Source organism: Eubalaena glacialis, chromosome 9 (genome assembly GCF_028564815.1).
Source record: "Eubalaena glacialis isolate mEubGla1 chromosome 9, mEubGla1.1.hap2.+ XY, whole genome shotgun sequence".
In the NCBI taxonomy this organism is placed as follows: domain Eukaryota; kingdom Metazoa; phylum Chordata; class Mammalia; order Artiodactyla; family Balaenidae; genus Eubalaena; species Eubalaena glacialis.
This window is the reverse complement of record NC_083724.1, coordinates 102,443,161-102,466,844: the sequence shown is the minus strand read 5'-3', so window position 1 is coordinate 102,466,844 and position 23,684 is coordinate 102,443,161. Positions and strand designations below refer to the sequence as shown.

Sequence of the window (23,684 nt, the reverse complement as noted above, 5' to 3'; positions counted from 1 at the left end):
CACCAGGGAAGCCCAAAAATGTCTTTCTAAATATAACTTGAAGTATTTTTAGAACAAATATTTACCAAGTTCAACTTAAAAAATATTTTCATTATGGTTTATTCAGTGCCATTTGATGATTCTTAACTTTTGACCACAGCCTACGTTTTCAGAATTATATTTGTTCATAAAACTTTGGACAGATGAATTTTCGTCGTATGGCCTCAGTTCAAAGTGGAGATGAAATCCCGTAGAAGACACCCAGGAACGTGTTTGCATTTGCAGTGTTTCCCTTGTAGGTGGAACAGCAAGCAGACAGAGAGGCTTCCTGGGATGCATTCGGTCTCTGAGGTTGAACGGGCTGGCCCTGGATCTGGAAGAAAGAGCCACAATGACGCCAGGAGTGGAGCCAGGGTGTCCAGGACACTGTAGCAGCTACGGACACCTGTGTCACAATGGAGGGAGGTGTAGAGAAAAACGCAGAGGGATCGAGTGTGACTGTACCTTCTCTGCGTATGATGGGCCATTCTGCGAGAATGGTGAGTGTGGGAAAGGATGGAACATTTGAACTCTATGAAGACGTTTCTGGCATTTGACACTGTAAAGAAAAGATAAGGCAGTTCTCTGTAATTAGCTGAAATAGAATTGTTTCTGTCCCAAATGCCTCCATTTCACATGGCAGGAGGTATGATTCTATTCTTGTGAAGGCCGTTGGCTGCTTCTGTTAGATCTGATGTCATCCCCTCTGGGTTTCTCAGAGGGTCGTCAATGCAACACTTTGAGGAGAGCAATAACCTTTTAACTATATGTTTACACTGGACATTTACTTTTCTGTAAACCTAAGATGAAGCCTTTTGGAGGTAATAATAAAATATTGTTACTCAGTTTTGGGTTACGGGAATATGGAGAGATTCTTTTTATTTATATTTTATTGTTTTTCATCTTAAATTTTTAAATTAAAAAACAGCAAAGCATACCATTATTATTTTCTCTTTTGAGATATTTAAGGATTAGAGATATTCTTTAAATATACAGAAATATACATAAAACAAGACACGTGCACTTACATATTGCTAATATAACCAAAAATACATGTCATTCCAGAAATTTCTGCCTATTTTGGAGCTGGCTCCTCAGTGATTTACGATTTTCAACATTACAATGACACCTTCAGTAAGAACTCCAGCTCCTTTGTGGCTTTATTTCATGAGGATCTGACATTGGCGGGAGAAATGGCCACACTGAGCTTCCGGACCACAGGGATGCCCAGCTTACTGCTTTACGTGAGCTCCTTCCATGAGGAATACCTTTCAGTTATCCTCGCCCCGAATGGTGAGTATCTTTACCATACGAACAAGAAGACCGACTTAGGAGAAATCAGGACCATAAGGAGGGGGCCCTTTCAGTGCTAAACTACAAAGAAGAAAACACAAGTGCATCCCTGTGACACCCATGTTATTAGGGTTGGTTTGTTTTCATGATAACCCCAAATGTTTCTCATTAGCATTACCATTTCAGTGGTTAAATTAAGATGGCTTTCTTCTATAAATGTCTGATCATTTCACGTATCTGATGTTCAACTGTGCTTCTTGTTATTGGTAGGGAGTCTTTCCTTCTGCATGTGAATAAATTAGTGTCACAGTTCATTTTGAAAGAAGATATTTTATGCATGGAAAATATTTCCTCCTTCTTGGAAGGGAAGTAAAGAAGTGCATTAAACCATATAAAAGCCAATTTCCATGAGCATCAGATAAATATGATTGTTCTTTACCCATCAGTGTTTGGGAAGTCAGTTATGCCCTATCTGCATACAAAAAAAAGTGGGAAGAGAGTTACCTAACCCATGGTCACCAGTAAGAGAACAGAACCAAGACTTTCCAAGTTAGAGAGCAAAACCAAGCTTTAACCTTTTCTCATGGAGAATAAAGGGAGAAGCTTAACTTCTGGAAAAGATTTCTATTGTCGCTGACTGATAGGATCTATTACAGGTGGTACCAGAGTTACCAGGTAGAGGGTGCATCTATGAAGGAGAGCAGTGTGTGGATTGGAAGATTTGGATATTGTAGCAAATCACTCACTTGTCTCTTTTTGCTGCTTCTTGATTACGGCAGAAACCTTAGAAAACATTTCTGGTTGTGCAAAAAAATATGTATATATATGTGAATGTCAGTGATACATTAAAATGCATTAACATAAGTCACATTAAAAAAAGTTATGCTTATAGAAACTGAATGTTAATATAATCTTCCTTGAGGTTTTACCATTTAATAATATGAATACCACATGAATAATTAACTTCAAGCCTAGCTTGGCATTTTCATATGCTTAACTTAGACTTTTTCCTCTGATTAAGGAAAATGGAAGAACTTGGAAAAAGACCATTTGGTCTTGACTTTTAAGACTGTGTAATTGAATTCTGAATTTGGCCCCAGAACATCACATAAATGATTACTAGTCCAGGAAAGGTGACTATTGTGCACTCAAGTAAATGCTCCATAGATTCAAGTTATATTAATTTTTTTTTAAATGTGCCTTAGAACCTGCATTGGCGGTTTTTATAAAATTCTATTTCAGTTAAAAATGTCATTTTTCTCTTCTTTAGGAAGTTTGCAAATCAGGTATAAGCTAAACAGACACCAAGAACCTGATGTTTTTAACTTTGGTTTTAAAAACCTGGCTGATGGACAGCTTCACCAGGTGAAGATTAACAGAGAAGCAGCAGTGGTCTTTGTCGAGGTAAGGTTGTAAATTCAACAACAGCAACAGTAATCAAAATTGTGATGCTCAGAATGTATGACCTAAAGCAAAAATTTGATAATAAATCCTGGTAAAAGAAATGCACATCTTCCATAAGTCTTACTAGGTCAAGGTGTTTTGTTTTGTTTTGCAATGTCTGTTTGTTTAGCAAGAGACTGTCAAAATTATTATTAATATTTGACCATTTAAAATACCAAGCTGTCCTCGTTGGTTTTACTCTATTTGGTTGGGAAATATTGCCTAGTTTATCATAATGACTACTGGAGATATTTCAGTGGGAACCTATTCCCATTGGGTTACAAAAGAACAAATGCTACAGAAATTTAAACACAAGGGAAAAAGCAAGATCTTGCTCAAAGTGGGAATACATTTTGAAAAACATCGGAGTCTTTAAGTCACACATTGTCACTGGGTTTTGAAGAATAATCTTTTATACTGAATTTGTATGAATAATACATTTTTCCGCTCATGTTACAAATTTCCTCTAAATAAGTAAAAACCTTGAGGTTCAAAGTAACTCTTGCATTTCTTTGTGGATTGTACCAATTATAGATACTTAAATCATAAAGACAAATGTAGGGGAATGGGATGGGCAATGAGGTGGAGTTGAATTTGAGGTGTTACAAGAATTGTTTATAATACACTTTTCTCCTTTAACCTTTGTGATAGCAGGAACATATGGCTTATTTTTTTATCATTTTTCTTGGTCTTCCTTTGATTCTCATCCTCTTATCATCAAAATTGCTTGACATTTTGATGTTTATATCATGTGGAACATTTAATAGGTTAACCAGAATGCAAGGAGACAAGTCATCCTGTCTTCAGGGACAGAATTCAATGCTGTCAAATCCCTCACGTTGGGGACAATTTTAGGTAAGTGGAAGAAAGAGAGCCCCCTCCCCCCAACGCCCAGTGACTGGGATTGGAAGTGTTAGTTTGCAAACACGGGAAACATTCATCATGCTGAAAGAAGCTCCTTGATATATGCATGATTTCCCAGTGAGTGACAGTCAAGGTAGAAGCTTGTACTCTTGTCTGAGTGCGCATATAATCACGAGTAAGTGCTGCTTGCGAGTTGAACAAGGGCGTTCCTTGAAAAATGCCTCCACACTTACCCTCTCACTTGGCAATCAAGCATAATGAAACTTTGCATTTTTCTAACAATTCAGGAAAGACAAAATCAAAGCAGATATAAGTTCACAAATTCTGTAGTAATCAGGGGTCAAATGCAGAAATCATTTTAATGATAAATCTAGATTTATGTTTAAGAAGGAAGAGAAAAGGCTGCTTATTTTCTCTTAGCAAACAAGCTTTGGGCGGTGGTCTGGGACCTGCCTTGCCTGTAGGCTGAGGTGAAATGTGTTCATTGCTCCCAGCTACTCTTGGAAAATCACAGCCTAAATATCCTACAGACATTCTTTATGGCTGCCACTTATTCTCCATAAAAATGCCAAAGTAAAAGCATACTTTACTATTTAGACGTCAAACTCTTGATGCCATTTTTTCCCCCTTGTCACCAAGAATTACATTGAAATAAAAACGGATATTGAAAGTCATTTCTTTTATTTTTGATTACATATAAACTGTATGTTTTATTGCTATTTAAATGATATCTAGGGGAAATCCTCTTGTGGCATGTTTATTATTCCTCCTCTGGTACTTGATACTCATATGGCTATGTTTTGTCCTAAATAATCGATGGAAACTTATTAGGTGTTCAGCCATTTATACATTGATTCTTTTGGTCATTTCTTCTACCCCACAGATATATATTACATCACCAACTTGAGAATGTTAGAAAAGGCACATGAATGGATGTTCAAAATATGTCGAGAATCACAGTAACTATTAAAGCTATCACGTCTTTCAAACAGATGATGGGCAATGAAATGATGACTTCTTATTTTTCAGACAGAGGAAATGTTATGAATCCTAATGCTCTCCAAGGGTGCTCTTGTAAATGGTAATAACAAAAGTGTAACATTTAGACGCTGCAGCCCAACTGTTAAAAAGGCAGATTAAGCCAGTGCTCCTTCACTGGTAAGAATATAGTTTTAGCATGGTATAGTGAATAACAACTTCAGGCTGAAGCGGTGGTGGTCCTGCATTGTAATCATGCCTTAAAGGTAGATAGAGAATCTGGCCTTGATGATGTATTGACAGAGTGGTAGCTTGTGCTGAAGGTCCTTTCCTGTGGTTCATTGTTCTAGTCGCGCTTCCCACATGTGGGATAGTAATGGTACAGTTACCACAGAAATAAAAATGAGAACATTTGTTTCCCACTGAGGGCTGGGAGATGTTTATACCTATCACAGCCCATTGGAGAGGTGAGTATTCCAGTCTCCAATGTGTGGTCTCGATGTTTCTCAGGCATTTCTGACATCCCTGTTTTCATGATATTAGTAGATTTTTTAATTCTATTTAAAATTGTGGCATAATTTTAAAAGAATTGGAAAAACAAACAAACAAAAGAACAAACCCCTCAAAAAACAAAAACGAATTGGAAAAACAATTCAAAGGAATACTGCTCCTTCAACTTTTGTCCATGAGAATAACAGTATATGTTCAAATAGAGATTATGAAATTCCTAAAAGTTCAAAGACCACGTTGAGCTTTAGAGAACAGTGAGATAGAACCCTATCCTTGGCTGTCAGCCCAACAGTTATAATTGTTTTTAATATCCAAATGGAGAAGAATTTGCTCCCTTTGATATTGAGCTCTACTCTCTGGCCCGACGGATCCTTACTCTGAGCAGTGAGTAATTGATCACCCAAGGGGTGTGCAAGCGGCAGAGCTGAATTTTTGTCGAGTGGGTGCAAGCTGTGTGTGGAATGATGGTTCTGTGTGCCCCCAGATCTGATCCCTCCTCCACTGCCAGACAGAAGTCCGTGTGTACTCTTTTTCCCAGCCCGGAGGACAGATATGGTCAATAAACAAAACAAACACAGACCACACACAACTTCATGCCCTCAGTGACTCCAGCATCTGACAGGAGAGATGAGGCATGTTCAGAAATGTCTGTCACCCAAAGTATGAATAGAAAGTTGCCATCAGTAAGTGTGAAATTGACAAAGGAATATTTTTAAGAACGATTTGTCTTCAAATGTATGATCTATAAAGAAATAGGCAATAGATTACAGAAATCGACTTAATCACTGAACTGCATTATATGAAGGGGATTGTTTTAATAAAAAAGTAGAATAATAAATTTTGTTATATAAATTTTTCTTTTCCTATAAGTTAATATATAGAGGACAGTAGCATGGGACTGAAGGTGTTAATGTTTTTATTCAAGGATGATATATTCAAAAACATCTCTCTCAGGCCACAAAAATTAAAGTTGAAACTCAGCAATGAAGTTTATAGCCTGAAGCAATTGAATCTAATAAAATTATAAATATTCATTTCATCTGTACCTAGAGGTATATATCTTGATCAAAGGCTAATAAAACGTTTCATGTTTTGGATAACTTTATTTTAGGATGGCTTCTGTTTTGCTGCCACTCTCAAATCAGTTACTGAGTATAAGAGGACTACAGTTTTGTGTTCAGATTTGGCGAGTGTAAGCAGAACTGCCTTTCACTAACTTATAGTAAAGTAGACCAACAGATTGGCTAATAAGGAGCTATTAATTTCCCAAATAAAGTAGTCCCAAACTATGACAAGTCATCCAGTACTTATTTCTTGTTAGCTATTTTGACTCATTGACTTATCCATTCATTCAGAAATGTTTGGTGGTCCCTAATACGCACTTATATTTCATTGGACATTTCAAATGCCTCATAGCAAAATATACTACTGTACCTGCCCTCAAAGCACTTGTGGTATAATACAAGATATAGACAATAAAACAGTGTTCTAATGATTAACTAATCTAGTTAGTCATTATTATTATTTACCCTAGTGTGCTATGGAAAAATGGTTCAGCATCATCTTCTAATTAACATGCTCTTGTTCTTTCCATTCTTCAATGATCTTATTAGTGATGACCAATCAGGTTAAGTTTTCCCAATTACTATAAAATAATTTTAGTATAATCCTACTTTAATGTAAATCTTTAGATTTCTAGTGTTCTATGTAGTTTTAACTCTGATAGGATTTATACTCCCAAAGTATGAGAGCTTTAAAATACCAAGGAAGGCGCCCTAGCATTTTTGCTAAATTTTGTTTCTCTAAAGACCCTTGTATATTTGGTATTCTATTCATTTTGTTTTTTGTGCATTTAAAAAAAAACAACAAAAATAACAAACCCAAAATATCAAAGCAAAACAAAAATCTGTTTTTGAAGTGTGCAGACTAAAGATATGTCTTCCTATCTCTTCCTGGGGGAGAATACAATTCACATCAATATAGTCATGTGAGTAAACCTTAGTAGGCCAATTATCTGTGGGGGAAAGAAAATCCACTGAAGGATTGTATGTTGAAAAAGAGCTCCATATATGATAATTGGGTAATAAATCATTCATGGAAATTACCTGCTGAGATCTGCATAGAGAGACTAGAGTTTAGATATTAAAAACTCCATTGACTTATGTGACATATATTAGTCTTTCCTATGCTCTGCCTAAGAATTTATCTCATTTAGAAGAAATTCACATAGAAAGACACAAAGAGTTTATAAAATTTCAGGAATATGAATGTAAATGCAAAAATCCTCAGCAAAATATTAGCAAATCTAATGCAGTAACGTATAAAAATTATTATATGCCATGACCAAGTAAGATTTATCCCAGGAATTTAAGGTTGGCTCAACAGATAAAAATCAATGTAATGCACCATATTAATAGACTAAAGGACAAAAACCACATGATCACCTCAATAGACACAGAAAAAGCATTTGGAAAAAATCCAGCATGCTTTCATAATGAAAACACTGAACAAATTAGGAATGAAAGGAACTTCCTCACATGGAAAAGGGTATCTGCAAAAACCCCACAGCTATTATCACACTTAATGGTGAAATAATGGAAGTCTTCCCCTAAGATCAGTAATGAGATGACGATGTCCACTCTTACCACTTTTGTTCAAGACTGTAGTGCAGGTTTGAAGGAGGGCTGTTAGGCAAGGAAAAGAGTAAAAAGTATCCAGATAAAAAAGGAAGAAGTAAAATTATCTCTATTGGTCAAGGACACGATCTCATAGGGAATCCATGAAAAAAGCTATTAGAGTTAATAAACAGTTTTGGCAAAGATACAAGACCAACACACACAAAAATTTACTATATTTCTATATACTAGCAATGAACAACACAAGAATAAAATGAAGAATGAAATAATAGAATAAATATTCTATTTACAATAGTATCAAAAAGAATCAAATGCTTTGGAATAACTTTAACAAAAGAAGTGCAAGACATGTACACCGAACACAACAAAACATTGTTGGAAGGAATTATCTAAGACTTACATAAATGGAAAGATATCTGTGTTCATGGACTGAAAGACTCAACATTGCTAAGATGGCAGTGATACCCAAGTTTTTCTACAGATTCAACACAATTTCTATCAAAATCCAAATGGCCTTTTTTTTGCAAAAATTGACAAGTTGAACCCAAAATTCATATGGACATGCAAGACAATCTTGAAAAGAAGAATAAAATTGGAGGTCTCACCCTTCATGATTTCAAAAATTAGTACAAAGCTACAGTAGTAAAGACTGTGTGGTATTGGCATAAGATAGACATATTGGTCAGTGGGCTAGATTGAGAGTCAAGAAGTAAAACTATATATTCATGGTCAGTTGACTTTTAACATTGGTGCCAGGACCATTCAATGGAGAAAAAATAATCTCTTCAACAAATGGTGCTGGCCCAATTGGATATCCACAAGTTTAAAAAATCAGGTTGGACCCCTACCTAACACCATATACCTTGGATTAGGCAACGGTTTTTTTAGAGAAGTTTTCTTAAAAGCCTTGGGTTAGATCATGGATTCTCAAAAGCGCAAGCAGCAAAGAAAAATATACTGGATCTCATCAAAATTAAAAACTTTTGTAATTCAAAGGACACTCTCAAGAAAGTGAAAAGACAACCCACAAAAATGAGGAAAAATATTTGCCAGTCCTGTATCTGATAAACAGAATACATAAAGAATTCTTATAACTAAACAGTAAAAAGACATAACCCAATTTAAAAATGGCCAAAGGATCTGACTAGACATCCTTCAAAGAAGATATACAAATACGAACATGAAAAGATGTTCAAAATCATTTGTCACCAGGGAAATGCAAATCAAAACCACAAGATACCATTTCACAACCAATAGGATGGCTATGATCAAAAAGACAGACAGTAACAAGTGTCATAGAGGATATGGAGAAATTGGAACTCTTGTCCATTGCTGGTGAGAATGTAAAATTGTGCAGCTGCTGTGGAAAAACAGTTTGGCAGTTCCTTAAAACGTTAAACATAGTTACCAGGTGACCCAGAAATTCCACTCCTAGGTATATACCCAAGAGAATTGAAAATATATATCCATACACAAAAGGTGTACACAAATTTTCAGAGCAGTATTATTAATAATAACCAAAAATTGGGAACAACCCCAGTGTCTATCAACTAAGGATTAGGTAAACAAAAGTGGTGTACAATGAAATATTAGCCATAAAAAGTAATGTACTCATACATGGGACCACGTGGATGAACCTTGAAAACATTATGCTAAATGAAAGAAGATAAACACAAAAGACCACATAATGTATGATTTCTTTTATATGAATGTCCAGAATAGGCAAATTCATAGAAACAGAAAGTAGTTTAGGTTTTCCAGGGACTGGGAGGGAGGTTGGAGTGGGGAGTGACCACTAATGTGTACGGGGTTTCTTTTGGGGTGATAGATTCAGCAATTACATACTGGGAAAGGTTTTACAACTCTGTAAAAAAACCCACTGAATTGTACACTTTAAAAGGGTGAATTTTATGGCATCTGAAATGAATCTCAAAAATAAGGAAAAAAATCCATTAGAGATTTATTTCTTTTGCTAATGCCTTTTCTGCACATGTACCTGGGAGAGTTAGAACACTGAGTCATAACTGGACATTTATTCTCTAGTGTGAATGAGTTTATTCAAGAACAGGGTTTGATGGGAAATAGAGGGGGAGAACTGGAAAGGCCCAGGGTTAAGGACCTCTGAGATGGAGTGAGGGCACATCAAGAGAAGGCTGGACAAGCCTAGTCACAATTTTAAAAAGAGCTGATGAGCTAAAAGCAGCAAACATGTAGATTCTGACATTATTTCCTTGTCATGTGAAAGAGTGGCAGAGACTATTGAAATGTCATTATAGGAAGAGTTGATATAATTTACTAAAGAATGTTCTTCCAGTAAATACCTGCTGGGAGTGCTTGTTAAAGTGCTTAGGGTCCCAAATCACCCCTGATTTCTTCCCAGGTATTGGTTGCAAGTGCCAGGGATAGTTTGGTGTGGTGGGGTGGGGTGCAGGGAAGGGGGAATAATTCACTTCTTTCTGACTCTGAAAATCAGGTCCCTCCAACCCTGAATTGTTGGAAAGACAAGACTGAAAAAGTCTGTCTAGCATGATTTTCTAATTAGGTCATTTATTTAGCTAGCATAAAGGAAGTTCACTCTGGTTTCATCAACTCCAAAATAAATAGCAGGTTGATATTTATATTCAGTCTAGCCAATTTCATTCACTAAAATGTTTTTAACATTCATCCATGTTGTTGCATGTAATAGTAGTTCACTTGCTTTCTTTGCTGGATGGTCTTTTACTGCATGAGTATACCACAGTTTGTTTATTCTTATGTTGATGGGCAGCTGGATTGCTTCCAGTTTGGGACTGTTAATCTCCTGTATTAGCTTTATAGTTGTACCTCTTTGTATTTTTTTATCAGTTACTCTTAAGATTAATTATTCATCCTTGATTTATTACATACTACTTTGAATGTACACTTCCCAAACTATGGAAAAACCTTATTTTTTTTCCATTTTACTTCCTCTTCCACCCCTTTTGCCATTGTTGTCATGTATTTTACATATTATCTTTTCCACAAGACATTATTATTGCTGTTGTTTTAAACAGTCGATATTCACTTCAGTTATCTACGTATTTACCCTTTCTGATGCTCTTCATTGCTTCCTGCAATTCCATGGACAATTCACTTTGTTTCCTGATTCTTGTTTGCGGATGAGAGCCTCAGGGAATCTTGGAAATGCTCCTTTTGCTGTTCCACTGTTTACCGCCGGTGCCTTTCAGAAACACTGCTCATTGTGGGTAGCAGAAAGCTCTTCACACACATTTTAATTCTTTGTTCCTTCCTTTTCCTTGTGAACCTTTTGTTAACATGCTTGTTCCTCACAAAACCAGAAATCATCTCGTGTGTTGGAATGCATGGCCTTGGCAATATATTTTAAAGGCAACACTACCCAATACCTGAGACAGTTGAGAATGTCTATGTCCTGAATTGTTGGAAATTTGATGGTGCTCTCAAGATTTCATACCATAGACATTTTTTAAGAGAAAAAATATATTAAATCTGTTTTTATCCAAAGTGATTTAAGGGGTTCTACTCAAAATTACAGTAGAAGTGAACTTTATCCTCAGCCCTTAGCTCACTTTTTCCTAAACATGACTTTTCTTCACATTCACGCTCAAACCACTTTCCCTTCCGCTTCTTTCCTAGCATGAAACTGCACCTGATTTCCCCTTACCTTCTGTTGATGCCTGTGTTCTCAAGCTAGAGGTTTATCAGACATTTTCATCCTGACGTGTAAATTTCTAATAATGCACTAAGTATTCTCCTAAGGTTCTTCCCCCACCTTTTTTTTCTCTTTACACTTTAAAGGGAAGAAAATTTTTGAGCCAAAAGGAAGGAACTTAATGATGGAATTTCAGGAGTCAGCTAACAGGGAAGATAGATTTGCACTCATTGTCTTTCTAAGCACAGTTCTATTAATTAGGATGCTGACTTTGTGTGGACCTGTTTCTGGGAAATGCAGCTTGGACCATAAGACTTGCCTCTACTCCCAATGCAACTTGCTTGTGCCCCTGAACCTAGGAACTATAGGGCCAGCCCAGCAGGCAAGAGGAGGCAGGAAAGTGTGAATGAGAGAGCTGGGGTAGGAGTTTGCCCTCTGGACTGGAGGAGGAGTACATAGCAGAGTCTTAGGGTGGTGTGTGAAGACCGTGGATCCTGGGGAAAGTTTGCCTTGCAGAGAACTCAAGACTTCCAAAGGGAAGGTCAACATTGCTCCACGTTACCGTCCCCATCCTCTCTGCTCGTCCTGGAGCTGAGAAAGGGATGGATTATCGGGCCGCATCCTTCCTACCATGGTGAGGCTGAGGGTGAGAGACCTCTTCCTATGCTTTATAAGAAGTCAGATAGTCTGAATGCAGGTCTGCTGCTGACTATAGGGCAGAGAAGCTGCACTGTCCACAGTTGTCAGGACCTGTGTATCGTATAACATCCTTAACCATGGAGTCCCAATAAGCAGTCCCAATAAATAAATAAGGAAATAATGATGCCACCACTAAGGGAATCTAAAAGCAAGAGTAAGGGTAGAGAAAGAAGAAAAAGCAACAAATAAAATTTCTTGCATCAAAATAGAGCTATTGAAGAAGACAGAAGACAACTAGGATGAAACTTGGCACTCAAAGAGATTTTAATAAAGTCACACACATAGACACAAGCACCAACTCTGGGAATTAAAATAAATACGATTTTTCAAAATTTCACTGGGTGATCCAAAGGAGAGAATCATCACTGGTTATCCTTAAATAGTGGCACGGAGTGTCATGTAGATGAAATGTCTCAAGCCACAGAGCAAAATGATTAAGACGTAGAAATTAGGAGGGAAAAATAAAACAGATTTGGAAGTTAGATCTAGAAAACCTAATATGAATAAATAGAAATCCAGAAAGAGAGCTAGAAGCAAAGACAATACTTACGTATTAAAAAAATTTCTCTGAGCTAAAGGACAACCTGAGTTGCAGATTGAAAGGACTCATTGATTCTGATGAGAAAAGACACACATCTGGGGAAATTCTGGGAAAATCCGTGAATTACAAAACCATAGAGAAAAATCTTCCAGACTTTGTAGACAGAAGTTACTACAATGGAAAATAATGATATTGACATCAGCATCCAACTTCTCATTTGCAACAATAGAATAAAAATGATAGAATGATATAGTTATACTGCTAAGAAGAATGGTTGCAACTCACGCATCTAATATATAACTTATCTGACAAGGTTAAAAAAAGATATTTTGGATAACAAGGAAAGATTGAGATTAAATACTAATCAAACTTCCCATCTTAAGAAAATACTAGAGAATTACTCCAATCAAAAAATGAATCAAAACCATGACCTCAGGATGGAAAATTGACAGGAAACTATGAGCACCAAACCTTTACATATATTTATACCCACATGTACATGCATAACATAGTTACAGCTACATGATTAATGATAGGCTATCCAGGTACATATAAATCCACCCATACACATTCACACTCACAAATCCACATATATGTATAAATGTTAAGTACAGAGTCTTGAAATACAGGAAAATATAATGTGATATGATATGCTACTGATGTTTCTTTCCTTAGTAACAACACTAAAGACATGAAGTTAGGTTATCTTTAAAAAATAAATTCCACAAAATTGGCCTAATTCATTATGATAAATGTCTGCCCGAGATTCCTTCTGTTACCCTTGCCTAGTAGTGCTCAGGTCAGACTTTGACCAGGAACAGGAAAGCTAGTGTTTGTCCAACAGCTAAAACTTTTATTTTACCTGTAATTTTTTTTTTCAGATGTTAGCCTTGCAAAAGTCCTGTGTTACTATTGCAGTGTCTCCCATTTTATTTCTTCTTGACATTGTCTCAAGTATACATAAGCAAGGGTGCCTTTCTTTAAGAAATAGATAATATCTGAATGCAAAATTTAAAAAGTAAAGTCATCTTTAAAGTACCCTTTTAATTGATAATCCTTTAGTTGGGTTGTGCCTAGCTCATTTTACTTCAGTGTACTTAAGGAGCTACTTGAAATTCCACATGCATGAAGCTCTTTGATGTCTCGTATAATCAACTTGGCCAAGGTAGCTATATGTATCAGACAGATGTCTATTATGATTATAACAATGCAAATGTATGCCCCCAATTTTAGTTGTTTTTAGAGGTCTTTTCCATAGCAGACATTTACTTTTGCAACTTTAAAATCATGAACAGAATTTTGTAAGCCCAAGTAACTCCCAATACATTTGCTGAAAATCTCAAAGTTCGGCCATTTTTCTTGAAGGTACAGCTCTTTTCCAAGCCAGAAGAAATAAGGATACAGAATATTTGGTTTTCCGGAATTATAGACTGAAATAGTGAGATGAAGTTTAATAGGAAAAACGGTGAGACCTGTAATAAGATTCAGGAAATCTACCCCATGAGTTTGTATGGGAGGCAACACTTGACCTCTCCTCTCTTAGGGTCTATGGCTGGATCTGAGAATTAAATTGACATAAGACAGATTAACAGGGGAAAAGCATACAGATTTTTAAATGTGCATGAGTGTCCCTACAGGAAAATGAAGACCCAAAAAGCAGATAGGCCCCCAAGTGTTTATATATGAGGTTGAACAGAGAGTGGTGATTGTGAAAAAGTAACTAAAATGTATGAGGAGATGAAAGGAAGATGGGGGTTATTTTAACAAGGTTTGTATGTACAGATTTCTCTGGGCTGGTCTCCTCATTTCTGGTCATAAAAATGTATTTTTCCTCCTGGTACAAAAAGGGCAGCTTTCCCATAAGAGTTTTATCTCCTGCTTTCAGGAACAGAAAGCAGATGTCAGTGTCCTTGTACCAGCTGTTTTTCAAGAAAATAATCCTTATGCCAAAATGGCATATTTGGGGGTGGCATATTCTGCTACCCTTCAAATAGAAGCTTCAGGGTATGTTGTTTAACTTTAGCAACAATGAGGATGTGTTTAGTTACCATGACGTTCAGTAAAACTCAGTGGCATAAGATGGCAGCCAACTATGGTGTACGTACATTTTTAGCTGGAGTAATCTTTTTTTAGCAAGTAATCTTTTATCACAAGGTCGGTCCTCTGAACTTCTCAGGTCACACTTGAGAGTGACACATTTTTAAAAATTCCAGTACCCAAACTGTCCACAGAAGGGTGGTAATGGGACTAAATTTATTCTTTGATTATAAAATATGTATTGCATGCATCCTATGTAACAGACATTAAGCTAAGTGCAGGGGAAGGCAAGAATAAAACACACTGCCCACCAAGGGCTTTCCACATGTTGCATGAGAGAGGGGTGATCCAAGGAGAGTGACCTCCTGCAACTGATGCACCAGGCAAGGCTAGCTGGAAGTGTGGTTACACACCCTTGGCTTCAGAGTTCAAATGCCACTATTCAAAAGTCTATAAATCGCTTAGCACAATGCCCAGCCTACGGGAATCATTTGGTAAATTCTTGGTAGCTGTTTATGATTGTTTGAAAAAGAAGAGGCAACGAGCCTTTCTACACAAGGTGAAGTGAGAGGGAGTTTGACAGCAGATGCCAAAGTTGCCTCATACTGATGTGGTTTCCTCTGTGGGGGACATGGACGCTTCCCGGACTGACACATTTAAACTTGAAGTCTACAGCTAAGGGCCTTTGGTCAGATTTCGTGCCCACTGAGCAAGCGCACTGCGGGATATAATCATAACTGAAATGAACGAATTGATGTTCTCTCCCGTGTCAGTCGCTGCTCTTCTTCGGTCTTAATAACCAACTTCTGTCAGTCGGGGATGAGGGCGGGGATCAGGAGGGGGTTGATGGGGGCAAAAGCCTTGATTTATGGACCCGGGACAGAGACCACCTTTGTGAAGAGGGGGAAAGGAAGTGTGGTGCCGAGTTCCCAGGGCAGCACTTGCAGTTACAGAGAGACCCTCTCTGTGGGGGTCAGAACAGTCAGCCAGAATAAAGTGTTAATTGTGAGAGAACTGCAGAAGGGATTCCCAGAACGCTGCTGTCCCCCAACCGAGGAGACCTAGATTACTGGCCACAAATGCTGTTAAAAATATTTTGAAAAATGCATTGGCGGAGGATTTCATTCGTCAGTGCCCCGTGACTGCATCCAGAGAAGCTTCACTTGACTCACACGGGGAGTGAGCACCCGCAGGGCGTCAACCAAGGCGGCAGGTACCGACTCTGGCTCTTTCCTAAAAACGAAGGGCTCGGAGGGAAGTTCAGTTCATCACTGCTGCGCAGATGCAGGCTATTCCTGCGTCCCAGCCAGTCGCTCCTGAGCCCTAACTGTGTGTCCCACTTCTTTGCCCGCAGGGCCTCCCGGCGCGGACCGCGACACGCTGCGGGCTGGCGCGCACGGCTTCACCGGCTGCCTCTCGGCAGTGCGCTTCGGTCCCGCCGCCCCGCTGAAGGCGGCGCTGCGCCCGGGCGGGCCCGCCCGGGTCACTGTCCGCGGACACGTGGCCGCCGCGTCCCGCTGCGCGGAGGGGGCGGGGCCCGGAGCTCCAGCGCGGGAGGCGACCCGACCGCTCGCAGGCGGCGCAGGTGCGTGGCCCTCCGCCCGCGGTCATTCTGCGCCCGCGGTCTTCCACCCAGTCTTCATCCCAGAGGTTTCCGAAAGTCCTCTGTTCGTACAACTTCCCATTCCCTGGTCTTTCCATTCTCGGTCCTTCGTTTCAAGTTCATTTCTGTCACTGCGTTGTCTGCTCTTCTTTCAATGTGGATTTCTCAAAAGTTCTCCTTTCCACTCTCCTCTGTCATTCTTCCTTTTTCTACTGTAGGTCGTTCTGGATCAACAGATGAGGGAGAGCCCTTAGTTAATGCGGACGGAAGTGACTCCGCGGTCATCGGAGGTAACGAGGCCGCGAATGACCTCGTCCTTGGCGTTGTTGTCACTGTTAGCAAAGTCCAAAAAATATCCGTGAGAATCCGTGCTGATTGTGAGGTCAATGGCAGTGGCAGGCCACATACAATTGCTCATGTTCTTGACGTGATTGTACCGAATTCAGCTCCTTTGGAGATACTTAGGAGAAGGAATCGATGGCTCCACTGAAACACTTTTTAAAGGATGGTTGCCAAACTACAGAATAATAAGAGGATTTTCGTTTGAATATAGCCATTAGTATCTCTCAGGATATATACATATTTAAGGTGCATTTACTTTTACTTCTTTGATTTAAAATAGCCATGGACCTCTCAGTCCCCTTAGCCCAAAACATTTAAAAATAAGATTAAAAATAAAACATATATTGGGAGAAGCACCTAAACTATGCAAATTGTCATTTTCCTGAACATAAAGATATAAAACTGTGTCTGGCATCAAGCTTATCTTAGGATGGAGGGAGAGATAGATTAGATAGAGATGTCCATCAAATAAATACATTCATCTATATGTATATATGTGTGTGTATATATATACATATATAAATATATTTGAAGAAGTAAAAGTAATCGCATCTTAAATATCTTCTAATATATCCTTTGAAGCAAAATTTATCCAGGTCTGACTCAAAAAATTAATATTCAATTCTCCCTCCTTATCATTCAAAGAACGTTTTAATTTGTTTAATTAGATTATTGAAATGTGAGTAAGTTGCAAACTCTGCTTGGTGAGTAGAAGCAAACTGCTCTCCATTCCTTGCTACCTCAAAGTGAGGTAATTACTGCTAGAGCTGGGTGATAGGACTGGGGGTCCACTGTTCAGGCCGGCTACACACCTGCTCAGATTGGATCTGTTCATTTTGTCTGTATCCATCCAGACACCAGTTTTCTCCAGACAATTAGGAAAGTATTCAGACATTTTAAAGTGCTGACCAAATCTATGTAAGAATTTTAACATTTCCATTTCTGTCTCAACTACTTTTATTTTTGTAATGAGAGGAATATGACCTCCATTTTATAACTCCAAGAACAAATAAAAACCATAAATGTTATTTAGAATACATATCTAAAAGGAATAACTTTTGTGTTAAAATTTAAATTAAACCTTAATCCTAAATCATTCTAATTTATTTTTTAATGAGAAGACTTCACTATAATGCCAAAGCTAAGTGAAAGTAAATCAACTTAAATGTGATTAACATTTACAAACTAGGAATCCAAGTTCAAAATTTCACAAATTATCATAGTTTGTTCCCTTTTATTAGCAAGGCCAGAGATAATAGTCAAATTGATGATAGAACAAAGATGTGGGCCTTAGAGTTGTATTGCTCTTGCTGAGTATCATTGGCAAGATGTAGTGTCATTCCCCTGAGAAATCCTACTTGGTTCCTGATACATGGGATGGAGAATGAGAGCACAGAAGGTCTTAGGGACAGAATGGCTCATTTTACTAGGCACACAATTCACTTGAACCTGCCTTCCAACTGTGTGGTGGCTGGTTGCTGGGTGGTTTGTCAGTCACTGAGTATATAGACCTCCAGTGTATTGTTCCAAAAAGAATTATCAGACTTTTTTCTAATTGATCACAGACTGCACCCACGTGTGAAATATTTGATCTGTTTAAAGGATTATCCCAATAGGTGGATTTCTCCATGTTCTGCATTTTGCATCATTATTTTCTCCTCTTGTAAACAAAGGGAGTGTTATAGGAAAGGAGAATCAACCTAAACAGTATTCAAACTTGGTAAGCCAGAGATCACAGAGGGTTTCTTGCCAAGGGATCCATATTGTAGATGGGCAGGTGGATGCATAGAGAAAGAGACAGATGTGTAGATAGACAGAGACACAGGCAGACATGAGCGTTTGTCAAAAACACCCTTACACTGGAGTTGCTGATAGGAAGGTTATGGAAGGCATCAGATGCATTATTCAAATTATCTCAATCTCTTCAGATAGGGGGTAGAGATAGAAGTTTTGCTAGGATCCCACCAAACCTCACGAAACAAAAACAAGCTAGAGTTAGACGTGATCAATCACATACAGAAAACCCTGGATGTATAGGTGGGTCAGTGTAATGGTGAGAGTCATCATATAATCAAGTGGCTTGATCAATGTTATTGAGAGTTACTGGTCCCTGACACTAAAATTGGATATGATATAGCTCTTAAAGCAAGGTCCTATAGCTAAACATAAAAATAACTAAAGTAACTGTGTTGTTTGTTCCCAAGTGAGATGCAAGATTATTGAAAGTAATGAATATTCTACTTATGAATACTTAAGAATATTCACAAAATAATAAATATGCTACCTCCTCTCAGGTAAGAAGGGGTCTGGGTTCCTGATAGCATGTGCCCAGGAATCTCTGTGACCAGTTATACCCAACCAAGCTTTGAGTTTGTTGGGCTCCATTACACTTGCTTATGTCTGTCCCAGAGTATAATGAAGAACCCTCATTTTGCAATACAAATTTTGATTTATACAACTAAGCAGTAACATATGTTTGCTTACATTTGTTAAATGGAGATATTATTTAATGCCTGTGTCCATCATCTTAAAACTATATTCACTAGTGAATGCTTCTTTTTATCTATTTGTTTCAGAATGGATTCCTTCTTCACTAATGTGATATAGCTTGAGTAAACATTCCTATGGCTTAGCTTGACAGCCTCAACCCTGATGGTGCATTAAAATAATCTGAGGAGCTTTTAAAATAATGCTGATACCTAGGCCTCCCACCAAAAGATTCTGAGTTATTGTCTGCTATGCAGCCAAGGTTGAGAACCGCTGGCAAACCTAATGTCTTCAATACATTTCCAACAAGAGAAATGTTTTCCTTTTACTTTCCAGATAACTGAATGTTATTAATATGTCTACAATTTTTTATAAAATGGTATATTAGTTATCTGTTGCTGCATGACAAATTACCACCTACTTAGCAGCTTAACACAATCCACATGTATTATCCTTCAGTTTCTGTGAGTCAGGAGTTTGGGCACATCTCAACTAGGTCCTCTGCTTAGGGTCTCACAATGCTGAAATCAAGGTGCCTCATCTGGGGTCTTGGGCTGGGGTCTCATCTGAAGGTTCCACTGGGGAAGGAGCCACTTCCTCAGTTGCATGGTTGTTGGCTACATTCAGTGTCTTGCAGAGGTAAGACTGAGAGCTTCTGAATTTTTGCTGGCTCCTGGACAGAGTCTTTCCTTAGCACTTGGAAGCCATCTGCAGTTCCTTGTCATGTGGGGTTTCCCAGCATGGCTCTTACCACCTCATAGCCAGCAGGAAGAAAGAGACTCTAGCAAAACAGATGCCACAAGCTTATATAACATAATCATGTAATCATGTACAAATAATCAGGTACAGCCCATCACCTTTGTCATATTGTTTCTGTTAGAAGCAGGTCACAGGGGATCACACAAGGGTGTGGACCCCCCAGAGGCAGCAATCACTTAAGACTCTGTTGGTCTCATAGAGATAGATGGGATACACACCACATTACTGTAGTTCAACTGTATATCAGCATTAAAATTTAATCGAATTTTCATTAAAATACACATAAGCATTTAATCACTCTGTGGTAGGGCTACACACTTTATACTTTTAAAATAATAAAAACCTGCTTGCTCAATTAGCATGAAGTGTAGGCATAACCTAAGAGACCTCATTGTGTTTCTGCATTTTAGTGTGAAAGCATTCACTGAAATCCAATCATGATATGTCTTTAGGAAATTAAGGCATAAAACCTCTGTGTCTAAAGTTTGCATGGACTTAGAAGTACACTTAATGTTATAATACCACTTGGTTTCAAATTTTCTGATGATAAATGATGCTAGGGTAGATTCTAGTTAGGCTGACATTTACAGTTTATAATTTGACTTTGTGTTTTCCTTTCTCTCTAGGTGTGATAGCAGTTGTGATATTTATCTTGCTCTGCATCACTGCCATTGCTGTACGCATTTATCAACAGAGATGGCTATATGAAAAAAATGAGTCGAATATTCCAAAAACTGGAGACAATGCTGAGACTACTCTGAAAAGTGAGCTCAACATGCAAAGTACAGTCAATGAAAGCCAGAAAGAGTATTTCTTCTGATCAGCAGTGGTCGTTTACTTATTACTATGATGATGTGACCGTCTTGCTAAGCCACAGGCTCGCAGTGGATGAAGCCCCCCTCTTGGCCTCCTGGGACAGATGGTAGGTGTGCAGCGCCATCAACTTGCTCACGCATGGTCCCTGGAGGCTCTGCTCAGTGCTTCTTCTTGATCAACTTATGTAACAGTGACTTAGGTGTGCTCATTAATCACTGTTCGGCAGTTTCTGACTGTTCTGACTTGATCTCTAAAATTTAAATGTATTTTGCATAATTACTTTGGGTTTTAAGTGAGAATAAGAATTTGAGCTGTGGCCCTACTCTTAAAAATTCAACACGGAAGTTTATGAAAGTCAAAGTTGGACTCTAATGTTTTGTGTTACATGGAAACCTACGTTATGCTTCCTTTATCAATCACCTGCTGACATTTATAAACCAGGAAGTGCTTCTCGGATGGCCTTCAGCTGCTTTCCCATATTCCTGTGAACCAGAGCACAGTGGCCAAAAATGCATTAGAAACCTGAAAAACATTTTTTTGGCTGATTGTTTTTACTATTTGTCTCTTTTAAATCAGTTTTGATACATTTTAGTGATGAAATGAGTGTTGAATGCCAGCTATGAAATTCTGCTAGTAAGTTCAGATACGGAACAGAGAATTCATAGGTAGAAAAATGTGTAAAGGATTTCAATCTGTGATAATTTGCTTATCTTTCTTTGTAATTTGTCATTATACTCTTTGTAAATTGTAATAATGATCACCTAATGAGCTCACAAAAAATGTATATTTTCTAACTAAACTTGTGCCCATGTGTAAACTCCATGTTTAACATTGGAAATGTATCCTCCATCCACATCTGAATGAAATATAATCCTAAATTTATTTCCTTTATATATGAGGTGATTAAGTCACTTCACTTTTCTTTGTAGTCCTGTGATTTTTTTTTCTTAAGGTTATGTCAGCAACCCTTTGATTTCCTGTGACTGTCTGGCCATTTATTAGGGAAGAAGTCATATTTTGAACCAAATATCTTCATTTTCCTTTCTAAATTTTGAGCCGATCTAGGCAAAACATTCCCTGAGTTATCCTCTCACCTTGTTACTACTTGGAATATCAGCGGAAGGATGCTTATGTTAAGGGAAGATACAGGTTATATGATTTGAACTAAATTTGTCATTCCAGTCAAGATTCTAGGATCTTGAGATACGTTTCCAATAGAGCACCCAAAATCAACTTGTTCATTTTAAGTAGGGCATATCTGAATACTAGGAGAGCAAAAAATTCATATTAACTCTGGGGATTGATCCAATAACTACTTTTGTGGCAGTGGTCATTAGATAATTGCATGGAGTCACCATTTGTGCTGAAAAGCCAGTTATATTAAAAATGCACTGCCTTCTCTATATCCCACCTGCCATGTGCCTACCAGGTACTTACTTTGACCACAATAAGACTATCTGGATTTATATGCATTTTGCCTTGCTATTATATTTGAGTGTATACCTACTTTTCTGTGTTCTTTTTAAAGAATGGGAAAAGAGATCCTTTATATTGTCTTTTCTCAAAAAAAATTTTCTTATGGTTTTGTATTAATTTTCTACACAGTGTAACAAACTACCACAAATTTACTGACTTAACACTACACACATTTATTATCTCACAGTTTCTTTGGGTCAGAATCTGGGCATGGCTTCACTGAGACTTCTGCAAGGTTGCAATCAAGTGTCTGCCAGGGCTGTGTTTTCACTTGGAAACTCAGCTAGGGAGGGATTTGCCTCCTTGCTCCCCTGATTACTGATAGCATTCCATTCCTTACTGCTGGAGGATTGAAGGAAGCTTGCTTCTTCAAAGCTAGCAGAGGAGAGAGAGGGACTCTAGAGCAAGTCTGCTAGCAAGAGGGAGTCTTGTATAATGTAATGTGATCATGGGAATGACATCACATACCATGTGCCATATTCCGTTGGTTAAAAGCAAGTCACAGGTCTCACCCATACTCAAGGGGAGGGATTATATAAGGACCTGAACCAGCAGGCTGAGATCATGGGGACCCCTTTAAAGTCCATCTACCATAATATTGTATCTATATTCAGGTTTCTTTAAATAAATGATGAAAAAAGTTTAGGATGTCACTATAGCAATATATAAAGGACCTACCTTGGTAAATGAAAAACTACATATATGTAGTTTTTTTCCCAACGGAATGTGCAGTTTGGGGAAGGATTCAACACAAAAATTATAGGCTCCATTAAATGCATAGCTGAGTGTAAACATCATTAAATCACTCCAGCTTTAACAAGTGATCACCTTATGTTCCAAAAGAATGCATCACTTTGGTACCTGAAATTTTACAGATTTATAGGTAGTGAAATCCACTGTACCATGCTCTCTTTTCTAAAGGGAAAACTTTAAAATATTTTTACCAAACTTCAGTGATGCATCATCCACTTTTCCTGACTGATTTGTAAATTTTTCATGCTTATTTGTTAATAAAATAACATTTTTGAATTAAATTAGGAAAATATTTTAAGAAAAGTTGAATGAAATTTGAATTATGAAATTATATTGTTTCTCCCTTAAAATATTAAAAAATGTGCAAATGTATACATTCTGTAGTGGTGTGTATATTACTTTATCTCTACTGTATATATAGGGAATACCGTGATCTGTTAATATTATTTATGGTGGTATTTAAATTATCATACAAAAAGTGAAACACAAAGTAATGGATATTTACCGACTACTACTACAAGTTAAAATACCTATCAATATAGATATTTAAAACTTTGCCAGAGAACAATAATTTAACAATCATTAAGTTATTTGTTGAATGTTTACTATATATTCATAACTAGTTAAACATAATTTTCCCCAGACAGTTGGGTTTCTAGAGCACTAATTATATATATAGATTCCAGCTGCAAATAGCATCCTTCTATGAAATAAAAGTTCAAACATAATAATTCCTCAAGTTTTATTTTCAAATAAAAAAGGAAAATAGCATATAATTAA

General features: G+C 37.6%; 1 protein-coding gene across 4 annotated transcripts in view; it reads left to right on the top strand.

Moving 5' to 3' along the window:
- The window catches only part of LOC133097486 (contactin-associated protein-like 3), a 149,045-nt gene extending 128,366 nt beyond the window's left edge, over window positions 1–20,679 (top strand). For 2 of the 4 annotated variants that reach the window (XM_061199366.1, XM_061199365.1), the window contains 7 exons: window positions 279–518; window positions 1,084–1,311; window positions 2,582–2,715; window positions 3,522–3,609; window positions 16,023–16,244; window positions 16,490–16,561; window positions 20,486–20,679. In XM_061199366.1, coding sequence (XP_061055349.1) covers window positions 279–518; window positions 1,084–1,311; window positions 2,582–2,715; window positions 3,522–3,609; window positions 16,023–16,244; window positions 16,490–16,561; window positions 20,486–20,679 — 1,178 coding nt within the window. Of the gene's footprint in view, window positions 1–278; window positions 519–1,083; window positions 1,312–2,581; window positions 2,716–3,521; window positions 3,610–16,022; window positions 16,254–16,489; window positions 16,562–20,485 lie in introns of all 4 variants that reach the window. The other 2 variants (XM_061199364.1, XM_061199367.1) reach the window with 2 other exon arrangements.
- Window positions 20,680–23,684: the final 3,005 nt, after the last annotated feature.